The sequence below is a fragment of the Crocodylus porosus genome, unplaced genomic scaffold (assembly GCF_001723895.1).
Source record: "Crocodylus porosus isolate Cpor-Errol unplaced genomic scaffold, CroPor_comp1, whole genome shotgun sequence".
In the NCBI taxonomy this organism is placed as follows: Eukaryota; Metazoa; Chordata; order Crocodylia; family Crocodylidae; genus Crocodylus; species Crocodylus porosus.
The window spans coordinates 7,682,677-7,704,396 of record NW_017728943.1 but is presented as its reverse complement, the minus strand read 5'-3'; the positions used below and the strand labels follow the sequence as shown (position 1 = coordinate 7,704,396).

Here is a 21,720-nt window from a genome sequence, read left to right as displayed (position 1 = left end):
AGGACCAGAATGAAGACAATGCATTAAATGCCTTTGATACCACTTTCCCTGCATTTTCTCCACAGCAGGAAGTTGAGGAATCTCATGACAATGAAAACCCTCCAGTCAATGAATCATAAACTTTGTTAACAAAAATATAGAACCCGTACAAATGGGGGAAGCCCCCAAACCTAGCCTTTCCCATCTCTGAAAAAGAAATGGGAGGAAAGCAAAAAAAAAGGAAAAAGAGCTGAGGAGTATTTACATTGTTAGGGAGAAAAACCCAGAAAATATAAAAAAAAATGAACAGGAGGAAAGGAGAAAATTCCCCTCCCACCTTCTTTTGTCCCTCTGCATTTGGTACTGCAGAGGGACTGGCAACACTGGGAATGGTGCCAGGCTTATGATCAGTGGTGGCCAGTCTATAGGCTTTTCCCACTTTGTTAAGAAACATTACTCAGCAATATAAAAATGTAGAAAAAGCAACAACAAAAAGCTCCAATGTAAACTGGAAAACTGTGATACTGGTAATGCTGCTTCTTGACTTGCTGCCTCTTTTTTTACTTGTTACTGGCAAAGGAAGAGAGAAAAGGATTCAAGCAGCAGCACCATGATGAACAAGCTTCCAAGCCTTCCAGGAAAGTCAGCTTTATGTTACTGTGTCTGTATACTAGACAATGGCATGTGACCCTATCCCTTCCTTTGACAACCAGTAGAAATATCCCTCTCTCTGACTTTGAGCCAGAGATTGATGTCCAATGTCTAAGGGAGCAAAAGAAAACTGCTTCAAAGAGAACAAAGCAAAGCTGTTTGGGAATGGGATATCCATATCCAGAGCTACTCAGTCCATATGAGAGCAGAGCCCTTGTCCACAGAGTGGTGCCATCTGTATCACAGAGTACAGTCTGTATTTATACAGCCTTGAGTCTTGTATCAAGGTACTGTATTTATCCCCATAAAACATTCTTTATATCAGTGCAAAGTTCATAACCATACAGACTAATGCTTCTTTTCTTACATCAGCCATAATCCCTGTATCAGTGCAATCAGTATCTTCAAAACTGTTTTCCGTTTAAGACATAGCCCATGTATCAAAGTGGACTGTATTCATAAAATGTCATTCTTTTCTCCAAGGAAAGATCCTATCCATATAGCTATATCCATGTAGTAAGCTACTTTCCATGTTTCAAGAGACATCCAAGTATCAGAACAGTTGGCATCCAGAGCCAAACCACTGGTTCAAAAAGACTTGCAGGTGATATCACTACCCACTTTCCAAGCACTCCGTGCGCACTATCCAGGGCAATGAGGCTCAGTATAGTCACAGGTGAGGAGAGCTTTAAACCTGTCAATCACATAAAGTTTTCACTCTCATTTCTTTTCTTTTTTTTAATTCAATGTCAGAAAGTGTATCTATCTGCCTGGGAATCTGGGGAGCTGGAGAAAGGATTCCCTGCCATTTCAGTTCTCCCTCTCCCCTGTCTTAGCAGTAATGGAGACTTCATCCCTGATAGTGTCAATTGTTTGTTTCCCCCTCCTCTTCATCAAAGGACTGCACCCCGGACGAAGTGACATCTGAGACCTTACGGCTGAGTGCAGCATTTTCCAACTCCTCCCTAGGAGAGAGGGACTCTAAATCCCGGCATACAGCATCATCCTCCTCTGGTGAAGGCTTCTTGTTCAGCAGGGGAGCTTTCTCCAGCAGTGGGTTCCCTTCCTCCTCTGTGTGGACCCCCACATAGGTGCTGGATTCAGCACCAGTGCCCCCAACTGGAGCAGTCTGGGGGGGCCACACATCAACTAGCCCTGCATTCTGCAATATGGCTTGCTGCTGCTGCTGCTGCTGCTGCTGTTGCTGCATCTGATGCTGATGGATGAGGCTGCTCTGAATCAATATGCTCTCCTGCAGGTTGGGCTGGGACTCTTCAAAGTTTTGGCCTAGGTAAGAGCCAGTAGCTGGTGAAGCAATGAGGGACTGGTCACTGGTCTCCCAAGCATCAGAGGAGCCTAGGCAGTACATGCCTTGTGAGACATAGGAATGAGGCCAACTGTCGTACTGTGTCTGAGCCATATGTTCTGCAGAAAGGAAAAGGAAGAGAAAGAGTGAGAGAGTAAATTGGGAAAGAACACAGTGCAAAAGTAGGAAAAGAAGAAAAAGGGAAAGATAGGAGAGAGAATGAGAAAAGAACAGTGATATCTATGAAGAGAAAGACAGAAATAGGAAGACAGAGAGGAAGGCAATTGATCAATGAGATTTTTCCTGAGAAGCAAAGATAATTTGGGCAGGCAGGGCACCACATAGCATGGCTAGGCTAATTTCAATACTGAGCTATTTTCTAGAGGTAGCTAGAGTACTTCCACACTGTCCTATGTAGACATATGAAAGAAAACAGGGTACAAACTATGTAGGCATGATGTGTTTGGTAGGATGATGTGTTTGGGGGAAGGGGAGTGTGGTACTGTATGTTAAAGATAGTACAGAGCTAGCAACATAAACATCTTATCAAAAAGGATTCTTTGTGGGTAGAAATTCCATGCTCAAATAAAGAAACATAGTATTAGGACTGTACTATTGACCACTTGATCAGGATGGCAAAGTTGATTCTTAACTAGGGTGCTGCAGCACCACAGGGCGCTGTGGGGCACCATACAATATTTGGACAGTTAGGTGTGCACACATTTACATAATTCACCAAAGAAACCAAAGATTTCAAGTAGGAATCTACAGTGTCAATGACACGCTGATCTTTTGTGGTTCTTTGCAACAGAAAACTTGTTCTATTATTTTCCTATAGTCAAAAAACAAGTGAAAATTAAGAGCTGGCATTTTCCAAGGGGTGCCTTAAGTCTAAAAAGCTTGAAAACTACTGCTGTAAAGTATCTATTACTTGCCACTATTGGAGAAAAGATTCTGGGCAAGATGGACAGTTGATCTGACTCAGTCAGCACTTCCTATATTCTCCTTTGCTTGTGTAAACTGGAAGCAGGGTCAAGTGCAGAACCTGGATATACATGTGATTAATTTTAGGAGGCTCCAGGCCACCCCACTCCCCCCACATGTGCTCCGAGGCCCAAGAGAAGGTCCTTGAAGCATGGATAGATCTAGGAGTTTGTTAAGGGTGTGCAGAACAGTGACCAATACTGCAGGACTGACTGCCCCCCACATTCCCAGCCTCTCCTGCCCCTGCCAAGGCAGACCATGCTGCAGGAGCAGCAGCCAGGGTCTTTTTTTAAGTCCCCCAACCAGGTAAGACTCTTCCTTCCTGCCCTCCCTTCCCCTCTGCACTGTGGCATATCTCCTGCCCACCCCTTCCCCCCGTCCCCTGCCTACTGCTGCTGGTATCCTTGATGTCCCCAGCCACACCAGTGATGGAGACGGGTGGGAGGGAGGCTCCTGAGCTGTTCCTGGCCCACTCTAGCTGGGCTGCATGTGAAGCTGGGGCTCCACCAGAGACTGCAGTGGTGGCAGGAGTGGGTGAGTTCTCTTTTCACATGCCTACTCCCAGGCTAGTAGGGAACATGGGGACCAGGCAGGGAGGAGGAACCCACTGCTAGTGATTCTGGCTAAACCTGCCTCCCTGCAGAGCCTGGCTGGAGGGACCGGGAGCAGCTCTGGAGTCTCCTCCCTTCCCCTGCCTCTACCCCCAGGGAGAGACAGCAGCAGTAGTGGGTAGGGAGGCAGGGAGAGGGAAGGGGAGGGGAGGTGCTGCTGAGCACAGAGGTAAAGGGAGGGGGGAATTATTTCCTTTTCTTTTTTTTGGAGACTTAAAAGAAAACCCCAGCTGCTGCTGCTGTGGTGGTGTTGGCTGAAAGTGTGGATGCAGCTGTGACATAACACCCCCTCTGGATCTGCCCCAGCTTGAAGTCAATCTGAGAGGACCTGACTCCATGGGCAAATCCAAAACTTGCAGATACTCCTCTTCATTAGTTCTACACCCCAAAATGGATGATGCTGAAACCCAGGGGGGATACAAAACCTTGACAAGGTGAGTGTTGGAGAGAACCCTGGAAGCACAGGCAGGGGAAGTTAGAGGTGGACTATCCTAGGACTGGTGGCATTTACCTGGGTTCTCCATCAGCTCCTGGTAGTTCTCACTATAGTTGCTTGCCAGGTTCTCTTGATTTGAGTTGACACTCACATCCTCACCATCCATGGAGGACCAGGCCATGAGAGTAGCCTCAGAGATGGCAAACTGCTCCATCACTCCTATGCCAGAGAGAGACGAGGAGAATCAGTACAGATACAAAGGTTTATAGCTGAACCTCCCTACTTATCTGTTTCATTGACATGTTGTCTCCCTATTCCTTATTCCATAATATTCATAGCTCGAAAGTGCTGCTTCCAACATCATGGATATCCCCTCTCAGGGTCTATCATGCCACTTCTCCACCCCCAACCTGTGCAGATTCTCTAGAAGGTTTCCTACCCTGGTCCTTTCATGCATTGTCACTGTTTTAGATTCTCCTTCCCCCGGTGTGGGGACTATCTAGATTACCTGCAAGGAATCGGGCTTCTTTCTCGCCGTCACTCAGGTCTGAGTAGGCATCAGCATCTTTGCGCACTGTCTCATGTGTGTGCTGCTGTTGCTGGCTGTTCCCTTTGCCCCAGCCTTGCCACTCAATCATGTGAGCCACACGACCCTGCCCCATAGCTGTTGGCTTCGTGACGTGATCCTTCATGCTGCGAGATATCCCTAAGGGGCCAGACATTAGAAAACAAGGAGGGGCTATTACACAGTTCGAGGGATGTTTCTTGTCTTTGAAGCAAGGCTTCCCATATCATCCTCCAGACTCCTTGCCTCAGATGTTTCACTTCTCTTTTTCTTAATGTGAGATGCCCCCAAAAAATCATATGACCCATTAAGCAACTCTAGGATCTCTCCCAGTGCTCTGTATCCCTTTCTGAAATAGATTCCCCATCATTCACTGGATGGGGTACCACTGGGGAAACAGGGAGAGAAAGGAAAAAATCCAGAAGCAGAGGAACTTGGACAATAAATTCTTTTCCTTGCCTATGACCTGCCCAAAACAGAACAGAGTGTTAGGGAAAAGTACATGTAAGTGTCAAAATGCAAAACCTGATGACCTAGAAGCACAGAAAGAAGTGACAATTTTCACCTATCTGGCCACAGAAAGTGATTTATAGCCGTGAACAAACACAAGTGCATGGCAGCAGACAGCTTCAAAAATGGCCAATGGGGTGAACATCTGAAACCTCATTGCATGACAGGGCCAGATGATGACATTTCAAAACAGAGTGTCTTCTGTAACTTCAGTCTGCCTGCCTGCTACCCTTTAGCCGTTTTCAGGAAGGGAGGGGGAAAGGAAGCAGAGGGAGTTCAGTCTGGGAGCTTGTCAGCCCCTCCTAGAGGTGGGAGGGGGAAGGAGTCCAGTGCACCAACCCCCTCTCCAGTGCCAGCTGGGGAGTTCCCTCTGCTCCCTTTCCCCCTTCCCATTTGGAAAGCTTTGCACCCTGGCAGGGGGGAGGGACAACTGCTAGGGGAAACTAGCTGTAGGCTGAGCACCAGCAACCAGATTTCCCTCCCCACTAGAACCAACAGTGAACTTCTGTTTGGTCCAGGGGATCAGGATGCTTCCTGCAAAGCATTCTCAGTTACAGGAGGGAGCTGCACTTCTGCCTGCACCCTATTGGTGAAAAGACGGCTTATCCCAGGGCAGGCTGGAGGGGAAGCAATCAGAGAAGTCTGAGCTTGGGGACACAGTGAGAAGAGGCTGAAAAACATGGGAAAACCCTGATGCTCGGGCAGGTGTCAGCCACTGGAGGGGCCTAAAGCTTTTAGTAGTAATGCAGAGAGGTCTAGATCTAGGCAATAAGGACAGAAGTGGGGAGATACCTGGGGTTGAGGAGGAACAGCAGCAGGGAAAACAGTGGATCTAATGGACAGGAGCAGTGGGAGAAGAGCCCAGGGTTTGAGGTTCTCACCAGAGAAAGATGATTTAGCCAAAGCTCCGATCCCATAAGCATTGGAGTTCCGCTTCAGCCTGGGGAGAATGGAGGTTGTGTCTTCCATGGAGAGCTGAAAAGAAAAACAGCATGAAGGAGTGGAAGAGGGTGGGAAAGAGGAAGGGAACGAAAAGGAGAGACAATGTGGGAAGATGAGAACGGGGAGAAGAAAAACAAGAGAAAGAAATGAGAAGTCAATTGAAAGATTCAGGAAGGGAGAAGTCAGATGGAAAGCAGAAGCAAATTACGAGGGAAGGAATAAAGAAGGTGCTGTGTCTTATTGTGTTTTCCTTGCACTGTCTCTTGAAGGCCAAAGCCCTCCTGTTCAGCACTGCAGGGCTCAGTTACTTTGTGGCAGTTTTGCCGCACTGGGATCTCCATTGTCTCTGCCATGAGAAGCCAGAGGCTTTCTTGGTTCCCCTCCCCCCATGGGACTGGACTGGGTCAAGTAAGAGGCAGAGCAAGTATAAGTTGTCTACTGAGGCAATTGTTAGATCCACCCTGGATATGATGTAACCCGGGCGGTACTCCAAGAGGTGCCCCTCTCCAACTGAAGGGATCAAAGCAGGTGCACAAGCGCTGTGGGAGGTGTAGGGACTCTCCTCCCCTATAGAGCAGAGCCAGACCACTAATGGACACTTAACCATGTAACTTTTAATACTGGGAACATAACAGGCATAAATCAGAGGGTATAGTGAACACTACAGTGCCCCAAGGGGACATTCAACAAAGCTTAGACACTTACAATTATTGACAAAACCAGGGTTAACAAAATATAAAACACAAACAGCAGAACAAACAACACGGGTTGATGAAATATAAAAAGGCACAAAATGTCAAATAACAAGGACATATAGGGCCTTGATACCTGGGGGGGGAGAAAGCACAATGGCCCCTTTCCACTGCAAGAAGATGTGTTTCCTACTCACTCCAGCTGGGACTCAAACCCAGGTTTCCCACAGGGCAGGTAGGAATACTGCCACACAGCCACCACTGGTGTCGCTGGTCCAGCCTGCTAGGGATCTTGACCTTTCCAGAGCCCCGGCCTCACATTGAGCTGCCTGGCCTCTGATGGGAGGACCTGGGAGCAGAGCTGGGAACCTCTCAGGTCACTGCTCAGATCCTTCCTGGAGCGGGGGAGCCTCTCCTGCTGGCTGCAGCTTCCTGTAGGGGATCCCGGAGCCCAGTGGGGAGCCTCTCCTGCCAGCTGCATGCCGTGCTGCTGACAGTCCCACTGCTGCCTGCAGGTCCTGCTCTTTCAGACTCTTCCAGGGCCCTGCTCCTGCCCCGCTGGCTCAGCTCTGTGAAGCCCCTTCCTTGTTGTCCCTCACTGGTCTCCCTGAGTCAGCCCCCGCTGCCCCTTTTATCCCCCTCCAGGTGACCCAAGCGGCCAATCGGGACACAGTGGGGTGAGTCTCTGGGGCCTGATTGGTGTAGAAAGGGAATCCCAAGTCCTCCAATCATCTTTTACCTCTTTCAAAACCCCTGGGCCAGGTCACTGCCAGCCAGCCCATCACATGATCCCAGAGTTATACTAATAAATAACTGTTAGTTCAACACAGGAGTGTCCAGTGTTGTTGCTAAACTCACAACGTATCATCTGGCGATGACAATGGGATCCTTTGCTGAAAAGACCCCCCTAGCTTGTGGGATGATATTCTAAGACCAGGCTGTGTTTTGTGATCAGAGGGAAGTTTTATTTTTTCTTCTTCTTTTCTCCCTATTACAGCTGACGTTAGTTAAAATGGCTACATTGGGGCATATGGAAGAATTTGATGTGAGCCAGTTGGCTCCTTGGGACTCTCATGCGGAAAGGCTACCCTATTACCTGGAAGCAAACAAAGTGGAAAACCCAGAAAGAAGTGTGCGATCCTCCTGACAGCCTGTGGTGCCAAAGCATTTGCAATTATTTGTTCCCTCACAGCACCTGCCTTACCAAACACTATGTCTTCTGCTGAACTAATTGCTCTGTTAAAGGCACATTTTTTGCCCAAGGCCATCTGTTACCTTGCAGAGATTTAATTTGTTTTAAACGGGACCAAAAGGCCAACGAAGGCATAGCAGATTACCTGGCTGAGCTCTGTCGCCTTGCCCAATTTTGTGAGTTTGGATGGCCTGCTTCACGACCCTCTCATCTGTGGGGTTCAAGATGTAATGCAACATTGCCTGCTCTCTGAACCAAATTTGACCTTGGTTACTGCACAAGAAAAAGCCTTGGCAGCTGAAGCAGCATCCCATAACGTGAGAGAAATTCTCCAGGCATTCTCCAGCAACGTCCACTTACTCCAAAAAGATCAAGAATCAGATCATCATCAGCAAATTCAGCGGATTATACCCTCACCAACAGCACCACATAAGCCAATTAATCGACAGACATGTTTGAGTTGTGCCGGCCAACACAGACGAAGGGGGTGCAGGTTCAGGAACGCAGAGTATCATGCCTGCAAGAAGAAGGGCCACATAGAGAGGGTTTGCTGCTCAAAGGCCAGTCCCAGGAAACAAAAAGACTGTGGCAAATGTATTCACTCCCAAGCCACTCACAGATTAGAGTCCACCCCATAACATGAGGTACAAAAACTATATTGAATTCAAAATGCTGGTGTTGTTGAAACTCAAGGTTCTGAGATGATTGTAAGTGTAGTAATAAATGGAAAGAAGTGCAAAATGGAAGTGGACTCAGGTTCAGGAGTATCCCTCATAGATGAAAATACGTTCTTCCAGTTGTTTTGGCACCCACTCCCCAAGTTATTGAAATCTTAGTGTCGCCTGTATGACTACAATGGACAGATTATGGAAACCGTGGGTATCTGCAGGGTAGACGTCCAATAGGGCTGTGCAAAATTTTGCCGAGTGTTTCGTTTCGAAGCTGTTTCGATGCATTTCGAGCTCAAAGCACCAAAATCGAAACTAAACAAAAAACATTGAAACAGCTTCAAAACGAAATGAGGGTACTCAAAATGTTTCGAAAGTTTTGAAACATTTCGAGTTGTGAAGCAGCCCAGTGGTGGGAGGCAGGAGAGAGCCAGGGCTGCACTCTGAGCAGCTCCACAGTCCCAGGCAGCTCATCCCTGCAGGGAGCGCAGCCCTGGATCTCCCCACCTTCCACCACCAAGCTGCGCTCCATGGAGCTGGCAGAGCCGATCAGCTCTGCCAGCCCCATGGAGCACAGCCTAACAGCAGGAGGCAGGGAGAGTCAGGGCTGCACTCCCCGCTGGGCTGAGCTACATGTGGATGCGAGGCCGCTCAGAGTGCAGCCCTGGCTCTCCCCTGCTTCCCACCACCAGGCTGCTCCGTGGGGCTGTCCCACTGCCAGGCTGAGCTCAATGGAGCCCGACACAGGGTGTGGGCTGTGCCCACCACAGGTCCCACACAGCAGCAGCAGCAGCCTCCCATCATCTGTCACAGATCTGGGGGCTTGCACCTCCAGGAGGAATCTGGCACAGCCCCGCAGCTCACCTGGGTATGCGAGCCTCAGGATCTTCATGCTGGATGACAGAAGGCTGCTGCTGCCAGCAAATTTTGCTTTCAAGACTTGAGGTGCAGTTTCTGAGAAACCTCTGCACCTATCTCCTTGAAAGTTGGCAGGCTTTATGCCCTCAGAAGGAACAACCATCCCTGCAATTTGCATCCAAATCAGGCAACAAATGACAATGTTTTAGGCATTTTTATGTTTCTACATTATAGCCCATGGGCGAAACAGTGAAATGAGTTGGAACAGCGAAACAATTTCAACAAAACAAAATGGGACAGTGCTTTGAAACAAAACAAAAAAACATAATGAAATATTGTCCCTTCGAAACAGCAAAATAGATAGCGAAACAAAACAATCGTGTTTTGCACAGCCCTAGTGTCCAGTAGGGATCTGCTAGACAGCATCTAACCCTCATTGTCACTAAGGGTTCCCGCAAAAGTCTTCTGAGGAGAAAGTGGTTCTCACCATTGGGAATTAGTATCCAAGGCGTACAGAGTCTCTGTACAGAAAGACTGGAAAGGCTTGCAAGGGAGTTTCCCCGGGTATTCTCTGAGGAATTAGGAACTTACTCTGGTCCACCTGTGATGATCCAAATCGATCCTGCAATAGCCCCTATCTTTATGAAGGCTCGGCTTGTACCTTTCACACTGCAGCCGAAAATTGATGCAGAATTATATCGGCTTATCGCACAAGGGGCCCTTGAGCCAATTGTACATACAAGCTGAGCCATACCAGTTGTTCCTGTTTTAAAATCTAATGGCAGTTTTCGCATTTTTGGGAATTACAAGTGCACTGTTAATAAAGCACTTAAGCAGGACCTGCACCCGGTGCCTGCCATTAACAGTTACTGTCTCTTCTTGCAGGAGGGAAGGCCAAACCTGACCTCACTCAAGCCTATCAGCAACTGATAGTGGATGACAAGGCTGCTGAGGCCCAAACAATAATTACACACCAGGGAGCGTGCTGTGTCAAGCGCCTCCAGTTTGGAATTTCTGTGGCACCAAGAATTTTCCAGCTGTTCATGGAGAAAATGCTAGCAGGAATTCCTGGGGTTGTTCCATATTTTGATGATGTGTTGATCATGGAGCCATCTAGAAAGAAACTCACTGGGAGACTCAGATAAGTTTTACAGAGATTTGATAAAGCAGGTAACAAAGTAAAAAGAGAGAAATGTCAACTGGGAGTTTCCAGTATCAACTATCTGGGGTATCAAATTGATGCTTCTGGCATTCACCCAGCTGAAGACAAAGTAAAAGCAATACATGATGCCCCTATACCAAAATGCAGACGGGATCTTCTTCAAGCATTCTTAGGACTTCTCAATTTTTATCACATCATCTTGAAAGACAAAGCCACCATAGCAGAGCCCCTTCATTGCTTACTGGATAAAGGAGCTCAGTGGAAGTGGACTTGCCAGCAGAACGAAGCCTTTCAGGGTGTCAAGAAATTGCCGACATCAGACTCTGTCCTTGTTCATTACTTTGAGCAGAAGCCACTGTCCATTATTTGTGACACCTCACCATTTGATGTTGGCACTGTTCTCAGTCACATATTGCCTGATGGCATGGAAGCACCCATTGCTTTTTACTCAAGAACAATGACTTCAACTGAGAGGAACTACACACAGATTGATAAAGAAGCACTGGAAATCATTGCAGGAGTTAAAAAAATTCACAATTCCATTTATGGCCACAAATTTGAAATCCAAATGGACTACAAACCCCTTCTTGGAATTTTTACTATGGACAAACCAACTCCTCTTATTTTGTCTCCCCGTATGCAACAAGGGAACATTGTGCTAAATGCATATGACTATACACTCATGTACAAACTTGGTGAAATGATTGCAAATGCTGATGCATTGAGCTGCCTACCACTACAAATACCTGATTGTGCTACTCCTCCACCAGCAGAAGTCCTCGTGCTGAAATCCATGCTAGAAGGCCCTTGTCAGGCTGATCAGATAGCAAGGATGACTGCAAAGACCCTATCCTTACTCAACTGGTGTGGAGGGGCTGGCATCCAGACAAATTGGCTGAGGAATTCAAGCCATTTTCATCACATCAGCACGAGCTGTCTGCCTACAAATGTTGCCTCCTGTGGGGAAATGGTGTCATAATGCCAGAAGCAAGGCACCAAATCATACTGAAGACACTGAACACAGCACACCCAGGCATTGTGAGGATGAAAACACTGGCTACAAGTTATGTATGGTGGCCAGGTATGGACAATGACATAGAAAGGGTTGTGAGGGAGTGCAGCATTTGTCAAGCAACCCATCATAATCCACCGAAGGCACCAGTATTCCCTTGGGAAATGCCAAAGGAACCCTGGTCACACATCCATATTGATTTTGCTGGCCCTTTCCAAGGTAAGAACTTCTTAATTGTTGTTGACTCATACTCAAAATGGCCTGAAGTGATTACTGTTTCAACTCTTGCATCAACAGCCACAATCAGAGCTCTCATTAGCTGTTTGCAACCCATGGGGTGCCTGACACTATTGTTTCTGATAATGGCAAGACTGTTACCATTGCACCTCACAGGACACAGGCCAATGGGCAAGCTGAGCAAATGGGGCAGACTACAAAAGATGCACTGAAAAGGATTGTTGTAGGAAACTGGCTTACCAGACTGGCCAGGTTTCTGTTTGCTCAACATGCAGTTCCTTGCCCTAGAACAGGGTCTAGCCCATCAGAGCTTCTTATGGGTCATTGTCTCAAGACATGCCTTGACCGTGTTAACCCAGACCTTGTGAGAGACACGCAGTTCAGGAAAGAAAAGGAGTCAGACTCCACATTGGCATCTGGTACCTTTTGTCTTTTAGTTCCACAAGAGGCTGTGTGTATGCTCGGATCTATGGGGCAGGCCCACAGTGGATTCAATCTAAAATTGTAAGCTCCATAGGACCCGTATCTGTCCAGAGTGATGAAGGACAAATTTGGAGACATCATGTGGACCAGCTACGTGGGCGTTCTCCTACTGATAACCTTACACCTGAGCAATCTCCAAGCACCAATCCACCACCAACAGACATGGATTGGTTGGAGAAGTGCCTACGTGTTTCCACCAGTGCAAACCCTTTTCCATCACCGTCAGAAGGAAGCGTCGCTGTTGAGTCATGCTGAGTCAAATGTGAAATCATTATAAACTGAAACAAGAATCTGCATGCCTCTTTGCAGGGCTGAGTGGGAATAAGGAAGAGTCAGCTAGAAGAAGCCTTTCTCTGAGGCCTTTTCCTCTGCTCCCATCTCTAGGTGACTGTGATACAGGTTTTCTTCATGGTGACTGCTAGCTTTGGATGCAGGGAGTGGGGATTTAGAGTGAAGCAGTAACTGAGTTAGAATAATAGAAATATGGAAAGTTAGGGTTGGGAAGGACCTCAGGAGGTCATCTAATCCAATCTCCTGCTCAAAGCACTACCAGCCTCAACAAGATCATCCTAACCAAAGCTTTGTCTAGCAAGGTCTTGAAAAACTCCAAGGATGGAGATTCTACAATCTCTCTGGGTAACCTGTTCCAGTGTTTTACTACCCCTAGTGAGAAAATTCTTCCTAATATCTAACCTAAACTTCCCTTGCTGCAGCTTAAGACCACTGCTCCTTGTTCTGTCATCTGCCACCACTGAGAACAGTTTAGCTCCATCCACTATCGAACTCCCCTTCTTCAGGTAGTTGAAGGCTGCTATTAAGCCTCCTCTCTGTCTCTGCTTCTCTAGACTAAACAAGCCCAGTTCCCTCAGTCTTTCCTCATAAGTTATGTCCCCCAACCCCCTCCCCATTTTTGTTGCCTTCGGCTGGACTCTTTCCAATTTGTCCACATCCTTTTTGTAGTGGGGGGTCCAAAACTGGACACTGTACTCCAAATGTGGCCTCACCAGTGCTGAACAGAGGGGAATAATCACTTCCCTTGACTTACACACCATAGCAACACACCTACGAATACAGCCCAGTATGCTGTTAGCCATCTTGGCAACAAGGGCACACCGCTGGCTCATATTTAGCTTATTGTCCACTGTAACCAAGTCTCAAGTACTTTTCTGCAGAGCTGCTGTCCAGCCAGTCAGCCCCCCACCTGTACTTGTGCATGGGATTATTCTGTCCTAGGTGCAGGACTTTGCACTTGTCTTGGTTAAACCTCATAAGATTCCTTTTGGTCCAACTGTCCAATGTGTCCAGGTCACTCTGAATCCTAGCCCTACTCTCCAGCATAACTACTGTTCCCCACAACTTGGTGTCAACTGAAACTTGCTGAGGGTACACTCTGTGCCATCTTCCAGGTCTTTGATAAACACATGGAACAAAAACAGCCCCAGGACCAACCCTTGGGGCACTTCACTTCATACCAGCTGGACTAGACATCAAGCTATTGATTACCACCCTCTGAGCCTGAAGTTCCAGCCAGTTTTCTGTCCACCTTACACTCCACTCATCCAGCCCACACTTCCTTAGCTTGCCTGTGAGAATGTTGTGGGAGACTGTATCAAAAGCCTCGCAAAAATCAAGGTACAGTACATCCCTTAGGCATGTGCCTATTTTGCCTTATGAGTAATCTGGACCTGCTAACCTGTTCTTTCACCACTGTTGGCTGCTTACCTCCTCCCCAAACTGTGCAGTAGTCTGGGAGCTGACCTTGCCTGTGAAGACTGACGCAAAAAGGTATTGAGCACTTTGGCCTTTTCTGCATCCTCTGTCACAAGACTGCCTCCCCCATTGAGTAAGGGACCCACACTTTCACTGACCCTTGTCTTGCTACTGACATACTTGCAGAAACCCTTCTTGTTACCCTTTGCATCCCTTGCTAGCTGGAACTTCAATTATGCTTTGGCCTTCCTGTCTTCATCCCTGCATGCCTGAGCAATACTGTTATACTCCTCCCTAGATATTTGTCCAAGTTTGCACTTATAAGCTTCCTTTTTGACCCTTTTTGTGACTTAGTTTACAAAACAGTTCCCTGCTAAGCCAAGCCGGTCTTCTGCCATACTTGCTAGTCTTCATGCACATTGGGATGGTTTGTTCCTGCATTCTCAGTAGGGCATGTTTGAAGTACCACCAGCTCTCCTGGACTCCTTTCCCCCACAATCTGGCTTCCCATGGGATCCTATCCATGATTTCCCTGAGCAAGTTGAAGGCTGCTTTTCTGAAGTCCAGGGTCCTTACTCTGCTGCTCTCCATCTTTCCTTTCCTTAGGACTCTGAATTCAATCATCTTATGGTCACTGATGCCCAAATTGCCATCCGCTACTACATTCCCCACCAATTCTTCCCTGTTGGTGAGCAGCAGGTCAAGAAGAACATGACCACTCCAGCACTTGCACCACGAAATTGTCCCCAGTAGTCTCCAAAAATATCCTGGATTGCCTCCATACTACTGTATTGTCCTCCCACCATGTCAGGGTGATTGATAGATAAGGTGGCAGAAGCTTCTTCATCTCTGGCATCCTTTCATCTGTGGGAGATGGTGGATATTGCAGTCTACGACATAGATGGCTTTCAATGTTTCATGTGACTGAATAGTCCAGCCTGAGATCTGCATGATCTGTGGCAGTGGTTGCAAATGTATATATCATGGTTTGGTGGTTTGGGAGCTGCTTACTTCCTATGGGCTCTCTTCTGTTCAAGCTGTTGGAGCCAATTTCTGTCATGGACTTTGATGCCCTGGTGGGGACGATCATGCCACTTGTTACAATCACTTTCCAAGGTTTCCCATTGGTGGCAGAAGCATTAATAATGGAAACAACATGCTTTTGGCATTTGTTTTTTCTCAGAAATGTTAAATAACCTCTAATAAACAACTAACAGGAATGTATCAGTGATGATTCCCCCTTTGTTCAGACCATCAACAGCTATCAAAACCTAATAAATAAGTTATGCCCAGGGTTCTTATGAGTCCTGGGTACTTCCCATCTCATGTTTAGTCACAAGAGACAGTTAAGAAAAATACCACAACAAACAGGAGTTTATTAATAACCACTTTAGTAGATGCATTCGGTTTTTAAAGGGGTGCAGAATCCAATTCTTCCTTGAAAATGGCAGTACTTTGAATGCCAAGTCCTCCTCCACAAAAAATGATCGTTCCAGAAAAATCCTTCAAGTTTCTACATACAGTCCAGCCAAAATCATCTGACTTGTGGGGCTGCTTATAAACATTTATTTAAATAGGTATGAGAGCCCTAAATTGAAGTGGTAGGCTTTAAAAAACAGTGTTTCAATTTAGGGCTGATTAAAACCCCGACTTACCTGCCTCTCTGGCAGGGAGGGGAGAGCGAGCTTCCGGCTGGCAGAGCCGTCCCTGGGCTGTGGGAGGCTAGTGCTTCCCTCTGCGGCAGCAGTGGCGCCCCCCCAGGCGGCACCCGGCTCAGGCAGTCCCGGGGGGCACCGCAGCCATGGAGGGAAGCACCAGGCCCTCGCGCAGCTCATGCAGGCTCTGGGGACAGTTGGAGGGGGAAAGATCAGGCTCACTGTTTTCCTTGGGCGGAGCCTGTTTTCCCAGGTTGCTGCCAGGCTGCCTGCAGGGCTTCCTGCGGAGCCACGGAGCTGCACAGAGCCCGGTGCTTCGCTTCACAGCTGTAAGGACGGGAGTTTTAGTTTGCTGCATCCCAAGTCATTTAAGGTGTGTTACACCGCCACATTTCCTGCAGCGGCTGGAATTCATGCACAATATGCCACTGAGGCGCAAACATCAACACCATTAAAGCGATGCAAAAGCATTTAGCCTGCTTTAAAGTGTTGTGCACACACACCTCTTGTTCCATCTAGGCCAAATGGTAGTTAATGCAAAGCTGTGTTCAGTTCTATTGTTCTTCTTTCTGCATATATTATTTGATACAAATGCAATATTGATGTATCTTTGCATTCCGTTAAAGTTATATTAGTAAGACGGTAAGTAAGGATGTTCATGTCTTTTAACATGAACAGACAACAACAGTTTACCCTTAAAAGAGCCAATGGCTGAGACATAACATTTGATTTGGTTTGTATATTTGTCCTCCAGGTAGAAGTGCTAAGAGGCAGAAGAAGCCTGGGTCTGGTCAAACAATGACATATTTTAAAAGAAACCTAACACCTAGCTGGTCAAACTATCCTACAGAAGAGGCGGCACATCAGATTAACGAACCTGCATGTCTGAAAAGGATGCAAGAATGTAGTTTGGTAAATAGGCACCATGGGGGAGAGGGGTGGTCAGGAACCTACTTCCACAGCGTAAGTCCCCCTAGAAATGAAGGAGTGCTGTACGTTACTAGCCGGACTGACAAAGGTACTATCTAGAGAGCATGACTAAGTCTTCAGTCTTCCCGTGTACAAGGGAGTGGCTGACTCTCTCAGTCACAATGCCTGGGTAAATTAAACTGACAGTGGAATGTAGGGTCAGACCCAGAGGCTGCATTTAGACCCTTGAAGCTGGCTAAGGACTAGAGCTATGGATTTAAAGTGTAGGGTAAGAACTGGTCAGTGTTTTTGTACTTTCTTCTGTTTGTTTATTCTTATATCTGTATCTCAACATGTGGTTACTGGTTTCTTATGCTTGTCCTATTTCTGTAATAAATTACTTTGTTCATTGATGATGTCTAAGTGTTGATAGTGGGGGGGAGCACAACGCTGTGTCTCCACCAACCTCATTGCTGCTGGGCCCTGGTTCTGACTCTCACCCTGAGCCCCACCATTGGTACAAAAATCGGGCGGGGGGGGGTCCCCCACTGACATGTCACCAATGGTTTTGTTGTTTGGCCTGTTACAGGTTGGCCTGTTCAAAGAGTGACAGGCAAAGAGTGACATCTGGCTGGTGATATTCCAGACTAATCCTCTCCACAAAGGGGCGGGGACTATCATTTCTTCTTTCATAACCCAAAAGTGTAGGCCACTTGGGGCCAGCAGAGATCTCTTGCTGCAGCTGCAGTATATAGTTTAAGGACTGGGAAACTGAGGTGATGGGATAGGGAGTTATCTTGGGGCAATGTTAATCTGTTCCTTGGAGTGAGTGGCACCACAGTGGGGAGAAATTTGGGGCTCTTTAGGTCCCCTGCCAGTGGTCTGATGACAGGGTTTCTAACTTGCATCACTTTTCTTGTCAAACTAGTATCTTGAGTTATCTATTCTACAGGATGTAGAAGGAGCCATGCTCTAGAAATAACCTTAAATAGATAAAAAAGATTAGATGCTTTAACAATCTGATAATTCAAGATCTTCCATTGCTTTATGTTTGACTGGGAAACTAGAAAAAACTTCCCTTTCTAGTGATACCAGACTTCCATTTCTAAGCCATTAGTTAGTATCTCTAAACCTGTAAGTGGCACAAAGCTGGGTCCCACTTGTCCTGGACCTTAGAAAAGAGCAATTCGAGGGAGTGATTCAGAGAAGGAAACATTTCTGAGACTGGCCAATTTAAAAAATGGTAGCCGAATATGGAGTGTTATAAAAAGTTCCAAGGGAAGTGGATCCGTGGGCAGAATGGAAGTGAATAGGTTTACACATAGCAAATTAAGTGCCATATGATCCATTTAGTTACACCATGGAGATCACATGTGCAAACTGTTTGTGGTGTGACAAATGGAGCTGTTGCTGACAAATTTCAATGAGATTCATGTTAGGGGTAAGTCTTGATTAAGGACTGTAATCATGATGTGACCTGAAGAATGGAGAGCAAGAAAGCATTTCAGGCCCGTGGAATGAGCAGAGAACTGCAGTGGAGAGGAAGAAAAAAGTGAATCTGCTTTCTAGACTGATAGCTGTGGAAAGAAGGGGAATGTAATAAGCCACAGAGTCAAAGATTTGGGCCACAGCAGATTTGATAGAAATCATAAAAGCATTTTGTTGAAATGGGAATTTAACAGAGATATTCAAAGAATGTGTGTGAGAGAGAGACAGAGAGAGAAAGAGGGAAAGAGAGCGCGAAAGAGTGTGTGGAGGGAGAAGAGAGAGAGAGTGTGTATGTGTGTGTGTGAGAAAGAGAGAGGGAGAGAAAGAGTATGTGTGTGAGAGACAGAGAGGAACATAATCTGACTGATGGTAGAGGAACATATTTTGTTGATTACAGTCTGGTCCAAACACGTTCATCTTTCCAATGTACTCCTCTTGCTCTACCCAATGTACTGAAACACCTAGTAACTGGCTTTACTTGCATTTTTTTCTCTTTTGAGTAAGTTAGTACTGAAGTGAATATGAGGTTGGACAAGGAGGACCTTCCCTGACCCCGGGAAAGAAACAATACCTCTCCCCCATGCTGAAGTCAGATAAACCCTAATATATACCTTTTTTTCTAATAACACAGACATAAATGAGAAGTGAAGTCAATAGGATGCTTATCCCACCAACCTCCAGTGGTCAGATGTTAAAACATGGGCATACTTCCAAGTGAAGGGCAAAAGGGGTCTTGTGCAAGTTTCAAATGCCTGAATTTGAAATATATCTATTATACTGATATTGGGGTTCAAGACAAACTCCATCATTTGACTCTGCTAGACATGACTACTATGGTTTGCCTAACAGGGCTGCAGCTGATCGATTCGGGCTATGAACAGGCTGTGGGAAAGGAAAGAACCATGCTAACCCATGAAGTATATACATTAGACATCCAGCCACTTGTCTGTATTCACTGGGACACTGTGGAGAGACATATGCATGAGTTTGTCTGCAAGCAAGAGTACGGACCTATCTAGGGCTACCATACGTCTGGGTCTTCCTGGACATGTCCTCTCTTTTGGCCCCCCGGTCCCTGTGTCCAGATGGGTTTTCAAAATGTGAGCAATTATCCGGGTTTTTGCTTTGCCTCCACTTTTCCTAGGCACAAGCAGCTTGGATGCTTGGGGCTGAGAGTAGCGGGCAAGGTGACTGGCTGCTGGGGGTCACATGCTCTGTGCACGGGTCCCGGCAAGAGTGTGTATATCTGCTATCTGTGCATGTGCAGGAGCTGCATGGGCAGCAGAGCTGGAGGGACAGGGGTCTCTGGGTCAGGAGAGAGGGGTACTGGCAGTCCTGGGGGACAGGGGCTGTGGCCTAGGAGTGAGGGACAGTGGCATGGCTAGTGGGCAGGGGCTGCAGATTGGGAGTGAGGGGCACCAGCAGTTATGGTGGGGGCAGGGCTGCAGGTTGGGATTGAGGGGAACTGGCAGAGTGAGGGACACTGGCAACGGTAGTGGGGGGAAGCACTGCAGGTTGTGAGTGAGGGGCACCAGCAGGGCTGGTGAGCAGGGGCTGTGGGTTGGGAGTAAGGGGCACCAGTAGTGCTGGCAGAAACAGAGTTGTGGTTTGGGAGTGAGGGCACTGGCAGAGTGAGGGGCACCAGCAGTGCTGGGGGGGCAGGCCTGTGCATCAGGAGCGAGGGGAATTGGCAGAGTGAGGTGCACAGACACTGCTGGGGGTGGGAGGGCTGTGGGTTGGGAGTGAGGGGCACTGGTAGGGTTGAGGGGGCAGGGGCTTAGGAGTGAGGGGCAGAGGCAGGGCAAGGGCATATCACTGCCCCCCTATCATATACTTGTCCCCTTCTCCTTCCACAGGATCCTGGAAACATGGTAATCCTAGTCACCTATCAAAGTAGGGCAACTGTGGCCAAGAGACTGCCTTATGTCTTCCTTGGTTATGACTGGCCAGATTTTGTTTATGTATATGTAACCCACACAGAATGTACAAGCCATTTTGTATTGCAAAGTGTCTTGTTGAATATTGCTTTAATTAAATATGATATTTTTTCTGCTGTGCTGTATGTATTATGTTTTCTGTATTTGAGTATCTTGTTTTCTCTCCCCTGCTTGGGAAAGATGGAAAAGAAGAAAGAGATACTGCATGTAAGCAGATACTGGAGGCAGACAGTCCCTTTTGTTTAAATTTACCCCCTGCTGTTTACTGTAAATAGCAGAGTAGGGGTGGGGGTCAGCCACATAATCAAGGGGAGATCAGACCCCAACCCTAATTGGCAGTGTTCTTTTTAAAATTAATTGGCTAATAAGAAAACCTGAAGACCTGGAAAGCACTGACTGGAAAAGCTTAGGTGATGTCACACCAAGTATATAGGAATTTCTCAACTAGGACTTGGGACTCTTTCTCCAGGGGCTGCTGAGAGCTGAAAAGCTGAACTAAGAGCTAGAGAAATGCCATCCCCCCACCCGACACACACACACATGAGAAGTGAGCTGAAGCTGTGTGAAGGGAAAGCCTCAGGTACAGGGAGAGAAAGATTGTCTCAGGGTTTGAGACCCCTATTCCCTCCCTCTTCTTTCCCTTTTTGTTTTCCTGGGTTTTGAATAGGATAATACCGTGGGGATATTAATCCCTAGAGCAGCGGTTCTGAACCGGGGGTCCATGTACCCCTAGAGGGTACATGAAGCCTCATCAAGGGGTACATGAGATATATTTCATACATTGTCTAACACAGGCCAAAGGGCCTAAAAAAATTAATTTCCCATTGAAAGCGGGTACATGAAGCCTCACTCTAAGACCAAGGAGTACATCGACTGAAAAAGTTTCAGAACCGTTGCCCTAGGGCATACTCACCAGGGTTGAAATCTGGCAGTTTTGTTGACAGATTTGGGCCAGGATTAAAAGCCTGGCATGATATGGGCCAGAGCTGAGGGCCTGGGACATCTGCTGCTGTTGCAACTTCTTTTAGTTTCAGCTTAGCTCTGTGGTTGAACCCCAGCTGTAAGCTTTATTGGCAGTTTTGGCTAGGATTTAAAGGCCTGGCAAATTTGGGTAGGATAATACCATGGGGATATTAATCCCTGGAGCATGCTGACCAGGGTTGGAGCCTGGCAGTTTTGCTGGCAGATTTAGGCCAGGGTGAGACCTGGCACAGTTTGAGCCAGGGTGAGACCTGGCATGATTTGGGCCAAGGTGAGGAGCCTGGCACATTTTGTTACCTAGTCGGGGCCAAGCGCACAATGGGCTGGCCCATCTTTGAGTTCTTTTGCAGTTTTCTGCCCCAGCAGAGCTGGGGATTGGGACTAGGAATTTTGGGGGTGCAGTATGTTGACCAAAGCCACAAGTCACCTCCTCAAAGCCACTGTGGAAATCGGTGCCCTACAGCTTCCCAGGAAGCAACGAGGGGCCCCTTGGACTTCAGAAGAATCTTCGCTTACTAGCAGCTCTCCAAGATGCAGTAAACCTCAAGGAGCATCATAAGACTCTCCAGCATGGGCCATCCTGTCCAGTCTGCTGCTGAAGGGCAGGTATAGGAGTGCAGGCCCCTGAAACTGCCCTTTGAGGAGCTGCCAAGTCCCAGACTGCCTGGACATGAGTGAAGCCTCCCCAAGAAGCTATAAGCCAGAGGTCAGCAATGTTTTCGGGCAGAGTGCCAAAAACACCTGCAACCTCA

The 21,720-nt window shown here is 47.3% G+C and overlaps 1 protein-coding gene across 5 annotated transcripts in view; it reads right to left on the bottom strand.

Moving 5' to 3' along the window:
• Window positions 1-1,232: 1,232 nt before the first annotated feature.
• Window positions 1,233-21,720, bottom strand: part of FAM131B (family with sequence similarity 131 member B) — a 63,506-nt gene continuing 43,018 nt past the window's right edge. For 3 of the 5 annotated variants that reach the window (XM_019548496.1, XM_019548498.1, XM_019548500.1), the window contains 4 exons: window positions 5,924-6,017; window positions 4,476-4,682; window positions 4,043-4,186; window positions 1,233-2,055 (listed from right to left, as the gene is read on the bottom strand). In XM_019548496.1, coding sequence (XP_019404041.1) covers window positions 1,496-2,055; window positions 4,043-4,186; window positions 4,476-4,682; window positions 5,924-6,017 — 1,005 coding nt within the window. In that variant the 3' untranslated portion in view covers window positions 1,233-1,495. The remainder of the gene's footprint in view (window positions 2,056-4,042; window positions 4,187-4,475; window positions 4,683-5,923; window positions 6,018-21,720) is intronic. The other 2 variants (XM_019548497.1, XM_019548499.1) reach the window with 1 other exon arrangement.